Genomic DNA, 13,839 nt, shown 5'->3' on the forward strand with positions numbered 1-13,839 from the left:
TAAAATAACACAGCTCCTTCCTATATGTAAAATAACACAGCTCCTTCCTGTATGTAAAATAACACAGCTCCTTCCTGTATGTAAAATAACATAGCTCCTTCTTATATACAAAATAACACAGCTCCTTCCTGTAAGTAAAATAACACAGCTCCTTCTTACATGTAAAATAACACAGCTCCTTCCTATATGCAAAATAACACAGCTCCTTCCTATATGTAAACTAACACAACTCCTTCCTATATGTAAAATAACACAGTCTCTTACCTACTGTCCACATAGAGCAAACCTTACACACAACTTTAACCACAAAACTTCCTCCAAAAACTGCCAAACAAAATCAGTAAAATTGGGTGGAGAAGTAATGAATAAAACCAGACACATGCTATTTAACACACAGAATTGAAACTTAAATGCATATTTCCTTCCTATGAGCCACAAACAAAAGCATAATCACAACTTTAACCTGGTGTTTACATTGAACAAACTCTAAAATCAAATATTTCCCACAAAACAGCAGAACAATTGGTAAAATCAGGCAAAATGGTACTAAATAAGGCCTGGCATTATGTTAATGAGCACACAGCAAGGGTACTAAATAATGCCTGGCATTATGTTAATGAACACATACCAAGGGAACCAAAATAAAACCTGGCATTATGCTAATGAACACAAAGCAAGGGTACTAAATATAACCTGGCATTATGTTAATGAACATATAACAAGGAACCAAATAAAGCCTGGCATTATGCTAATGAACACACAGCAAGGGTACTAAATAATGCATGGAATTATGTTAATGAACACACATCAAGGATACAATATAACGCATGGCATTATGCTAATGAACACAAAGCAAGGGTACAAAATAAAGCCTGGCATTATGCTAATGAACACACATCAAGGATACTAAATAATGCATGGAATTATGTTAATGAACACACATCAAGGGTACTATATAATGCCTGGCATTATGCTAATGAACATACATCAAGGGTACTATATAATGCCTGGCATTATGCTAATGAACACAAAGCAAGGGTACAAAATAAAGCCTGGCATTATGCTAATGAACACACAGCAAGGGTACTAAATAATGTCTGGGATTATGTTAATGAACACACATCAAGGGTACTATATAATGCCTGGCATTATGCTAATGAACACACAGAAATGGTACTGGCATTATGCTAATGAACATAAAGCAAGGGTGCTAAATAAAGCCTGGCATCATACTAATGAACATAAAGCAAAGGTACTAAATAAAGCCTGGTATTATGCTAATGAACATAAAGTAAGGTGCTAAATAAAGCCTGGCATTATGCTAATGAACATAAAGTAAGGTGCTAAATAAAGCCTGGCATTATGCTAATGAACATAAAGCAAGGGTACTAAATAAAGCCTGGCATTCAGCTAATGAAAACACAGCAACTAAATTTAAATTCATATTTCCTTCTGATGATTCATAACCAAAAACCTTACAAATTTTAACCTTCTGTCCAAACGGTATGATGTCAATAACAATGCCATGTCATAGGATCTCCTGTATTTCTGTCGGTGATCTAAAAAGTTAGTTTGAAAAAATTATGACCCAGCTCCATTCATAAATATAAGTACCAGTGAAAGTGTCTGCTACCTCAAATGTTACACATTCTAGCAAATTATCAAAACGTCATTCTAAATGGCTCCATGTTGATATGGCATTGACCTTTGGTACAGTTTCTCAGTTTCTTACAGATTCTACTGCCACAATTTATTTTGACCAATCTAAAAGATTGCTTTATTTTTAAATTTGTAAAAATTCTGTCATATAATCACTAAGTGCAGTCTTCATCTTTTTGACGTTTCTCTTTTGTAGCCAGAGAATGCCATTTTACTACCAAAAAATGGTTGCTTTGACAACAGAAAGAAATTTTGGGACTAAAATAGATTTCTTCTAAAGTAATTGATGTTAGCAGAGAATTCATTACCTTGCAAATCCAGCCCTCCCAAGCAAAACAGATGGTAACTATATCTTCTAGCCTGTTTTAGCACAAAAAATGCTACATCATCTGCTTCGCAAGATTAAGTCATGCATGAGTGGTCTCCCTTAAACAGCAGGAATGGTACAAAATCCTGTCATTTGTCAGATACTACTGGACTCTCTTTTGTGTCATATAACTCTAGGTTAGGATTAGGAAGCCATAGCCATATTATGATGTATTACCAAGGAAACATTTTACATTAAATATGTATTTCTTTTTCAAGAACAGTGGAAAGTCATAATATGTTTGGCAAATAGGTAAAAGGTGGAAGGAGTTACATCCCTTACCCTAAAGTTGGCCCGTACCCAAAAAAGGCCAGAGTTGGTTGAACCTGGGGTACATTTTCTTTAATGAAATGAATTTATCTAATTAAATGAGATCAGACAAATTCCTTTCATTAAATAAACTTAACTGTTAGTTCAACCTGATCTGGCATTCCTTGGCTACCATCAATCTTCAACCAAATTAAAGTACAGTCACCAGAGTTTGAAAAATGCAACCACTTGACTGTGCCTGGATTTACTGCAATAAGGAAAAAGCCAACAGAGTAAGAATACTATGGATAAAATATATTCGTTCTAAGCTGTCCAACAGTGGCAATGTAAGTCATGAACTGTGTAAACTATTCTTGAATATGTGACCTCCAATTGCCATCTGTGTAGTTGGAACTGAGCTACACAGCACTGGTTGTTATTGCAGTAAGGCACTGACCCCTTTACAAGGGGTTCTGGGTAGCCATGTGGACTAAGGTGCTTCCTTTTACAGTTCACTCACAGATCTCAACTCTGTCTGCATGGGTTTGAATCTCAGCTTAATCAACATGGATATGTGGAAAGCTTGACACAAGCTTCCCATGGGTCAATGGTTCTTCCCTAGGTCTTCCTCCACCAATATACAAGCCACCATGTATAACCTATCATGTGCTGAAAATGGCATTAACCCCACCAAAAAAAACAAAACAAAAACAACTGACCCATCTCCACCCCCTCCATATAAATCAGGGTCAATGTCTTACACTGTAGGAATACCTACAAAAAAGGCTGGCTGCTTTCGATCTTCTACTACAATGATTTGTGTGATTGATTGTAATATAGAAGACCCAAGTTCAAATCCAAACAATAGCTAGCTGTGCTTTGTAATCCTTTTCAGTGTGTGTGTGTGTGTGTGTGTGTGTGTGTGTGTGTGTGTGTGTGTGTGTGTGTGTCCCTCAGTATCCAATGATGCACTTTGTGAGAAGGATCTAGGGGACTCTCAAGGACTATGTGTACTATTTCAGTTCTGATAGTAAACCTATGCAAATATCATATTAAAAATTCAACAACCAGTGTATCCCCCAGGGGTGTAAAAATGGGGGTAAAAAAACAACAACTTGGTTGTAAGAACTAGGGGTAACATTAAAAATGTGTGGATCAAAAATGTAGACAAATTTTCATCTGAACCGTACTTTTTCAGCTTGAAATAGGATATTTCAACTTGCACAACTAACTACTAACTAACTAACTCTCTCTCTCTCTCAACATACAAATAAACCAACATGCACAATTAACAAACAAGCACATTGTCCATTCAAAGAATAATTTTATTAGTTCATTTTTCTTTTAGTTTAAAGTTGTACGTTTAACAGTCTCCTTATAATCATTCTGAAGCAATATTAAAGACCAACACATTACATATAAGCCAATACAAACAGCCAAATAAATCTTTTGAACCAAATGACAGTTAATTTACTACCTGTCATAAAATGTGTACTATCATCGGTTTCATTGTACTTCATCCTATAACACATTTATCCAAAAATCAAGGAAGCTAATGATTCATCTTCTTTCTAATAAGTTACACTTGAACTTTAAGATCTTTCTTTTATTGCAGCAAAGTTAAAAAAAAAACAAAAAATCTGCAATGACCCCTCGACTTTGTAATCCAAATAATGTGTTGTCTTGGCAAGTTACTGATTTCTTTGTTGTGAAAGAATGTCTTGGGTTATAATGTGTTCCCCAGATATCATGTGGTGAATGATGCCAGATTTTTTAAAAATTCTTAAACCCTGTCAAGAAAGGATTATTCACTTTTGCAGTCTTCGCAATCATGTGATCAGAAGTCACACGAGTAATCCTAATGGATGTGCCATATTCCAGTCAAGGGAATTATTTCTTCTATTTTTCATTAAAGTTATATCCACAGTTACTCTTTTGTGTTCTGCTTCTTTCACTTTCATGACTAATGATTCTTAGTGCACACAGTTTTAATCTGGAGATCACTTTCTAGTGCAACAAGCATTGAGGTTAAACATCTAGACAACATCTTAAAGAGCTCGATGCAAATCGTGTGAAAGCTCACAAAATATGGGGAAGCTACTCTGTCATAACATGCCTATGTTAGTCTGGTTCCCTGTTTCATATGCTCCCTGAGATGCACTCTGCTATACAAACAGAGGTGTGCAATGCAGGGAGCAAACAGAAGCAGGGAACCAGTCTATGCCTATGTTCGAAGCATATGCGATGCTATCCCTCATCCAAAGCACTGGATATTAAATAAATCCTGATCACATTATGCAAATCCTTTGCACCAAAAAAATGCATGGCAACAAAACATGTGCATCAATTTTCTCCAGCATGCGTCCCTGACTCACAAATGTGCGTAAAGGGAAACACTGACAACTTTAAATTTCTGAAAGCTCATGATCAAACCTATATTAATAAGTACTGACACATCCTTAATGACAATTTCTGTGTTGAGAAAACCATGAGCCACAGCGTTTTCTGGATCTACATGTGTTTAAAACATGTGCTTTCAGTTTCATACCAAAGTCAGGTGCTAATTTCACTATTGAGTTTTAAGTCTGTAAAATGACTGCAATTACATCAATAAAACAAGGTTTCTGCCTGTTTTCAGTTACAGCTAAGATAAGCTATCAAAAGATTCTTTTTACTCAAATCTTACTTTCATTACCAACCAATCCTGGCCAGCCAAACCCATATATACTCAATTTATCTTCACCCATTGCTATACTGGTCCCCATTCTTTCCTATCATTAGCAGCCCAAGTCCTTAAGATGTATCAAGGAACATAGCAGTTGGGGTATATGACACCACTTCCTAATAGGGTATATCATGCCACTTCCAAGTGAGGTATATGATGCCACTTCTGAATTGGGTTTATGTCACTTCATAATGGGGTATATGATGCCACTTCCTAATGGGGTATACAATTCCACTTCCTAATGGGGGTAAATGATGCCACTTCCAAATGGGTGTATGATGCCACTTAGTAATGGGGTATATGATGCCAATTCCTAAAGGGGTAAATGAGGCCACTTGTGAATTGGGTATATGTCACCTCCCAATGGGGTACATGATTCCACTTCGTAATGGGTATATGATGCCACTTCCTAATGGGGTATATAATGCCACTTCCTAATGGGGTATATGATTCCACTTCCTAATGGAGTATATGATGCCACTTCTGCATGGGGTATATGATGCCATTTCCAAATGGGATATAAGATGCTGCTTCTTTATGGGGTATATAATGCCACTTTCTAATGGGGTATATGATGCCACTTCCTAATGGTGTGTATGATGCCACTTCCTAATGGGGGAAATGATGCTACTTCCAAACTGGGTAAATGATGTCACTTCCTAATGGGGTATATGATTCCACATCGTAATGGGTATATGATGCCACTTCCTAATGGGGTACATAATGCCACTTCCTAATGGGGTATATGATTCCACTTCCTAATGGGGTATATGATGCCACATCCTAATGGCATATATGATGCCACTTTCTAATGGGGTAAATGATGCCACTTCCTAATGGTGTATATGATGCCACTTCCAAATGTGGTATATGATGCCACTTCCTAATGGGGTATAAGATCCTGCTTCTTAATGGGGTATATAATGCCACTTCCTAATGGGGTATATGATACCACTTCCTAATGGGGTAAATGATGCCACTTCCTAATGAGCTATAAAATGCCACTTTCTATTGGGGTATATAATTCCACTTCCTAATGGGATATATTATGCCAATTCCTAATGGGGTATATGATACCACTTTCTAATGGGGTAAATGATGCCACTTCCGAATTGGGTATATGACACTTCCGAATGGGGTATATGATTCTACTTCCAAGTGGGATATATGATGCCACTTCCTAATGGGTGTATGATGCCACTTCCAAATGGGTGTATGGTGCCACTACCAAATGGGATATATAATGCCACTCCCTAATGGGGTATATGATGCCACTTCTTAATGGGGTATATGATGCCACTTCTTAATGGGGTATACAATGCCACTTCCAAATGGGGAATATGATGCCATTTCCAAATGGGGTATATGATGCCACTTCCTAATGGGGCATATGATGCCACTTATTAAATGGGGTACATAATGCCACTTTCTAATGGGGTAATATGATGCCACTTCCTAATGGGGTATATGATGCCACTTCCTAATGGGGTAAATGATGCTACTTCCAAATTGGGTATACGTCACTTAATAATCGGGTACATGATTCCACTTCCTAATGGGTATATGATGCCACTTCCTAATGGGGTATATAATGCCACTTCCTAATGGGTTATATGATGCCACTTCCTACTGGGGTATATGATACCACTTCCTAATGGGGTAAATGATGTTATTTCCGAATTGGGTATATGTCACTTCTTAATGGGGTATATGATTCTACTTCCTAGTGGGGTATATGATGCCACTTCCTAATGGGTATATGATGCCACTTCCTAATGGGGTATATAATGCCACTTCCTAATAGGGTATATGATGCCACTTCATAATGGGGTAAATGATGCCACTTCATAACGGGGTATACAATGCCACTTCCTAATGGGGTATATGATGCCACTTCCAAATGGGACATATGATGCCACTTCCTAATGGGGTATAAGATACCACTTCTTAATGGGGTATATAATGCCACTTTTAATGGGGTATATGATGCCACTTCCTAATGGGGTATATGATACCACTTTCTAATGGGGTACATGATACCATTCAACCTTTGTGTCCCTTCTCTGTCATATTTCATGTTTAAGTGTTTAAAAGTGTAGTTGATAATCTTACAGTACCTTCATTCCTGTCAAAGGCAGGACATTATTTAGTCTGTAACCAGTGGCAACAGGAGTTGTATACAACAGGACGTCACTGAACTGAAAAGTACAAAACAGTTTTAATGTGCAAGTATATAAAATTTTCATGTGCAAGTATATAATATTTTAACGTGCAAGTATATAAAATTTTCATGTGCAAGTATATAAAATTTTCATGTGCAAGTGTATACAATTTTCATGTGTAAGTATATACAGTTTTCATGTGTAAGTATATAGAATTTTCATGTGCAAGTATATAAAATTTTCATGTGCAAGTATATAAAGTTTTAATGTGCAAGTATATAAAATTTTCATATTCATGTACATATGTAACATTCATAGCAACTACGTCATATCTAACAGTAATTCATATTTATAATGGAATGGTTTGTGTGCCTGTGACCTTGACCTACATGTAGCATTTAAAGGTCACAGTGGTCCAATTTGATATGTAACTAAATTGTTGGTCTAGCTGTATCAAATAAAGGTCTCAAGGAGGACCATATCTGGCCTGTAAACTAGACCACAATAAATTCTCCATGCTTCAAATTTAAATTTTTTAAATATAAAATCTTGATGCTGGCAGCACAAAACTGATACCTCTGTTTCACAATCTGCTAAATGCATGCTTGACAACAGAGAAAGTTTTATTTCAATGAAGAACGTGACTCCCTGACATAATTTGTTCTGAATCTGGACAACACAATCTAATAAATAAATTGAAACCATGCTTGCATAATCAAGATGTAAGGTCCCTGACAAAACATTACCCCTTATTCAATTGTTAATACACTTCTTTACAGACATTAATTCTTCAATTTTAGAAAACAATTTTAGTCTGCTCTGGTAACAGAAGGTAGGGCTGTACAGTTCTGCAGTACTCAACATGAATCTAGCACACAAATTAATAAACCCCTTGTGGGCTTGGTGAATACATGTTTGTTTCCAATGCATTGTTCATAGCTTGTTTATTCCAGGGCAAACAGCTAACCACAAAAAAGAGAATTGCCGGATCAACAAGCATAGCATACAATCATGCACCAAGCAATGCTGTTTTTCAAATAAGGTTGTCATTTTTAAATTGATATGTTAATTATCTTACCAAACTAGATCAAGTTACTGTCAATGATAAGAAATAATTCCACAGCAAATGGTTCTTGCAACTATCAGGTGTTGCTTTATTTTGAATTCTTTAAATCATATAACAAAAGCTGCTTTTATAAATAGATGCTTGGCTGTGTTGTCAGCCAACTGTCACATCTCAATCAACTGACAGCTGAAAATAAATTAGTATTTGGTAAACAATAAACACTATCCATGATGTTTATCCCTAAATATGTGGAATGATATATTTTATTGTTTGTATGTAGCAGAAGTTCTGAAAATTTGATGACAAACATTCGACATACATCAGGAGCAGTTTGGTAATTGAGTCTTAACTTTGAAACTGTTGAAATAATTACCTGAAAATCAAATATGCACTTACTGCGTTGGAAAAGACAACTGATGTTGGCCAATGGGTCTATCCTTACCCCACTGGTACGAAGCCCCTGGATCATACACTGGAAACTATTACCTCCTGACCCATTAACCATATACAATACACTTACTGTGCATGAAAAGTTGAATAAAGACATGCAACAGATATTGACCTGTTAGTATATTTCCCCCACCCCACCAATCCCCACACTTAAGGACTTAATCCATTATTTGGAAAATTGAAAGATTCCCACTCCTATAACCATTTATTAGACATGAAAAGGCAAGATAAGTGGCTACAATTATCCCTTGGGTCAATCCCAACCCTTTGGGACTTGGCATTGGAGTGCTTTATGGTGTGGTGGGTAAAATGAGGGAAGCATATAGATATGTAATTTACAAACAAAGACAATTTTAGTGATTAAATAGAATTATGATTAACAGCAAAATTATATATAAGCACATATCAATATAAACAAATTGGATTACTATCCTACAATTCATCTGCTACCCGTGGTAACCAGGTTAAGGGAGATAACTCTTTAAGACTAAAGGGTGGTATAAAAAAAGCATAAAAACAACTAGACCAACCTATCCCTCCCCACCAAAAAACAACAAAAGAAACAAACAAAGAAACAATAATGAAGTACATGCTGTTCTCAATAATATTTTGGACAAAATAAATTTGAATATGGGCTGTTCTATTTTAACATACATGGTACCCAGGGAAGGCACTTTTTAAAAAATATATGCCAGGGTACTCTGGTTACTCGGAGTTCATATGAAAATGATACAAAGTTCTGAATTGCATTTATGGGTGAGTACCCAGCATTAGAAGTGCCTTCCTTGGGCACCAAGTATATTTTACTGAAACAGCCCTTACACATTCATAAATCAATACCAAAACTAATTTTTTAATTATGTTTTGGACAACACAAATTTGAATTACACATTCCTAAATCAATATCAAAGCCAATTTCTTAATTATGTTTTGGACCACTGCAATGAAAGGCCACCTGTCTTGAGAAACCACATTCTTCGTGCAAAGATTTATTGATTATACATAGTGTTATGACCTGTAATAAGAGACCACATCTTGACAGACCATTGAGTTTTTGCAGAAAGGGTGGTCTTTCAAGAGAGGTTCATATGTAAAACTGAAGGCTCCATCAAAACCTTGATTTCTGATAATCCCAAAGCCTTATCTTACCTAAATGAGTCAGAATATACACACAAACAAACATATATTTGTGCAATATCATATGGTTCCTTATTGTTTTGGTTTTTGTTTAAATAAAAAATAAAGAAGACAAATTTAGCACTGATTTACCAAAAAGAATTTCCTAGGCTGCATTTCTTTTCTTGAAAGCTTCTTCAACTCTCCATCCTTTAGGAAATCCTATGGAAAGAACTCAAAACTTAAAGAAAGTTACATTTAAAACATATTAATATGTATGCATTAGCCTTCAAAAGTACCTCATCACAATAATGGCTATGTAGTACCAATAAAAAGGATCTAAAAGTCAAACATGTTTGTGTGTGATTTGAGTTTTTAACGTAGCTTTAACAATTTTTCAGTCATATGGCTATGATGTCTGAAGTGTGGCAGTTTATATTGATGTCTAGCACTGGGGCATCATGTCACACACATGTAGCATGATGTCCCACCCAGTCATATTATCCTGAAACCAGGCGGACCAGTTCAAACACTAACCTCTTAATGCTAAGCACCAAGAGAGGCAGCTGTTAGTACCATTTTTATAAGTCTTTGGCATGACTTGGCCAGGGATCAAACCCACAACCTCCCACATCTGAGGCGGATGCTCTAACCACTAGGCCATCAGAGCAGATAAAAGTCAAACATACACTTACATATTTTCTGCATAAGCTATAACTGATATAACATTTTATAAAACGTATCTGTTATGTAATGTGTCACAACATTATACAAGGCATAAATGTAATGTCAGGGACAGACGGATGTTAATCAAGTCATAGCATGACATATTTTCTGAACAGAAGAGGTTCTAAATGGAATTTAACATATTTATTTTTTTTAATTTTACTAACATAATTGTATTTTTTTTAATTTTAGAGGCATATTTTAACTGCTATAAGCCTTACATGGACTTGAATTAGGTCCTCAAAATTCTGCAAACTCACCTCTGACATGTTAAAGGTTCAACTGAAAACATGTGGTGGTTACTTGTATATATTTATTTTCTTTTTTAAATATATTTTGTTGCTTATTGTTCAAGCTGGGATTGGATTTTAATTTAACACAACATTAAAAAGTCTTCTCCCTGAAAATTATTACATGTACAAATCACCAACATTCATCCAAAATATTACAACTAGTTCTGCAATATAAAACAAATAAAAATGGGGAAGAGTGCAAGTAATTATTTCCATTTAGGGTAATCATATATTGAAAATGTTGTTGCAAGTTATATCACATCTGAAAATTTGCTTATACAAAATATAATACAAAAAAATCAACCACGTTTGTAACAAAATAATGGTTCTCAATGTTCCCAAATTATCATGAAACTTACTGCAATATATTTTTCTTATATATAACTTTCTTTTAACAAAATTCTAAGACCATTATATCTTGTGTGTTTATGTAGTACTTGTGCGTTTATGTAATACCTGTGTGTTTGTAGTACTTGTGTATATGTAGTACTTGTGTGTTACTATAGTACTTCTGTGTATATGTAGTACTTGTATGAATATGCAGTACTTGTGTTCATGTAGTACTTGTGTGTTTATGTAGTACTTGTGTGTTTGTAGTACTTACATGTATATATAGTACTTGTGTGTTACTGTAGTACTTCTGTGTATATGTAGTACTTGTATGTATATGCAGTACTTGTGTTTATGTAGTACTTGTGTGTATATGTAGTACTTGTGTTTATGTAGTACTTGTGTGTATATGTAGTACTTGTGTGTATATGCAGTACTTCTGTGTTTATGTAGTACTTGTGTGTTACTGTAGTACTTCTGTGTATATGTAGTACTTGTATGTATATGCAGTACTTGTGTTTATGTAGTACTTGTGTGTATATATAGCACCTGTGTGTATATGCAGTACTTCTGTGTTTATGTAGTACTTGTGTGTTACTGTAGTACTTGTGTGTTTATGTAGTACTTGTGTGTTTATGTAGTACTTGGTAAGAAGAATAAAATAGAAAGGATTTTCATATAACTACTCTACACATGTATCTCCAAATAAAACCATCCTGGTGCTGAGAGTGTTATTTTTAATACATTTCAAATCCAGTAGGAAACATCACCCCAAAACCTATTAACCACATTACATTTCCAAAACAATACTGTATGACATTTTTTATTTCTTACAAAATCACTAAGAGTTATAACAATTTCAGTACTTTGTTGACCAAGGCACAAAACAGATCCATTTAAAATTTGAACACATTTTGTGGCAATTTTCTAAAACACTTTTATGAACAATTCATTTTTTATACATTTCGAGACTGTTTGTGTTAATTTGTCATTCAATATACAAATCAAATTGTTTTACAGTTACTTTATTTAAGGTTTCTGTTTCAAACAATAACAAAAATGATAGCTTAACATGGGCTATATTTGAAAATTGAAAATATATCCCCAGTTCAGCAACTTCAAAATAAAAAATTAGATATTAGCACTGGCAAGGCTGGATTGCTATTTTGGACAGACTGTGCATCTATTATGGACAAACTTGTGTTGAATGAAGCAACTCAGAGCATGGCTGTAATGTTATCTTTGACAGATTGTTTATCATCTACAAACAAACATGTTCAAAAAATCAAAATCTAGTAAAACTGCACTGCTGTCTTTGACAGACAGTACATCTATTATGGACAAACTTATTTTCAAAATAGCATCATGGAGTCAAACTGCACTGCTGTCTTAGACATACACTGCATCTATTATGGACAAACTTATTTTCAAAATATCATCATCCAGTAAGGCTGCACTGCAATGATGAAAATACTTTACATTTTACTACACACCATTGGGATTTTGTTGCTGTTGCATCATATCCACCTCAGAATCAGAGAAACACTACATGTCAACAACAAAAACTGAACGACAATTGCTCACTGGGTCTTTATATTTATTCAAGTAATATTCTGTTGCAAAAAATATAGAGAAACAATTAAATCCAGATTGCTTCCAACTATGTTATTCACCTTTTCTTTTCCAACAATGTTTATACAATCTTTTCTTTCTTTTACTTTCTTAAATTTTCCCTCATACACTTAACCAGATTTCTGTAAGAAGCACCAGAAGGAATTTGTAAGACACTAATGAACATGAGGGGCAGCAGAAGGAATTTGTAAGACACTAATGAACATGAGGGGCAGCAGAAGGAATTTGTAAGACACTAATGAACATGAGGGGCACCAGAAGGAATTTGTAAGCCACTAATAGACATGAGGGGCACCAGAAGGAATTTGTAAGACACTAATGGACATGAGGGGCACCAGAAGGAATTTGTAAGACACTAATGGACATGAGGGGCACCAGAAGGAATCTGTAAGACACTAATGGACATGAGGGGCACCAGAAGGAATTTGTAAGAAACTAATAGTTATGAGGGGCACCAGAAGGAATTTGAAAGAAACAAATAGTTATGAGGGGCACCAGAAGGAATTTGAAAGAAACTAATAGTTATGAGGGACACCAGAAGGAATTTGCAAGAAACTAATAGATATAAGGGGCAACAGAAGAAATTTGCAAGAAACTAATGGATATAAGGGGCAACAGAAGAAATTTGCAAGAAACTAATGGATATATGGGATAACAGAAGAAATTTGCAAGAAACTAATGGATATAGAGGCAACAGAAGAAATTTGCAAGAAACTAATGGATATAAGGGGCGCCAGTAGGAATTTGTAAGAAACTAATTGATGTTCTTTAAAATCATTTGTTGTTCAACAAACCTGAATCATGCTATTTTATGACAGAAGTGAGGCTGTAATGATAAGAAAGACCAGCAGATATCTAATTAGTTTCTTAACAGAATATAATAAAAGAATGAAATATTTCATTCTCAAAACTCTCACGAGTATTATTGACTCCAGAAATAAAACTAATCTCAAGCATTTTTTTAAAAACAAGTTTCAATGATCTGATCTTAATTAAACAATTAATATAGAAAATAAATGCAGCTGCAGCATACTGAATGCCAAACTAAACACACTATATGTAAC

General features: G+C 35.1%; 1 protein-coding gene across 1 annotated transcript in view; it reads right to left on the bottom strand.

The window, feature by feature from the left end:
* The window catches only part of LOC149799642 (uncharacterized), a 143,960-nt gene that overhangs the window by 54,786 nt on the left and 75,335 nt on the right, over positions 1–13,839 (bottom strand). Inside the window, exons 12-13 of the mRNA XM_089958983.1 lie at positions 9,948–10,016; positions 7,118–7,198 (exon numbers count right to left, since the gene is read on the bottom strand). Of these exons, the coding sequence (XP_089815109.1) occupies positions 7,118–7,198; positions 9,948–10,016 (150 nt within the window). The remainder of the gene's footprint in view (positions 1–7,117; positions 7,199–9,947; positions 10,017–13,839) is intronic.

This window comes from Sinohyriopsis cumingii, chromosome 5, assembly GCF_028554795.1.
Source record: "Sinohyriopsis cumingii isolate HCF-2022 chromosome 5, ASM2855479v2, whole genome shotgun sequence".
Taxonomy (NCBI): Eukaryota; Metazoa; Mollusca; class Bivalvia; order Unionida; family Unionidae; genus Sinohyriopsis; species Sinohyriopsis cumingii.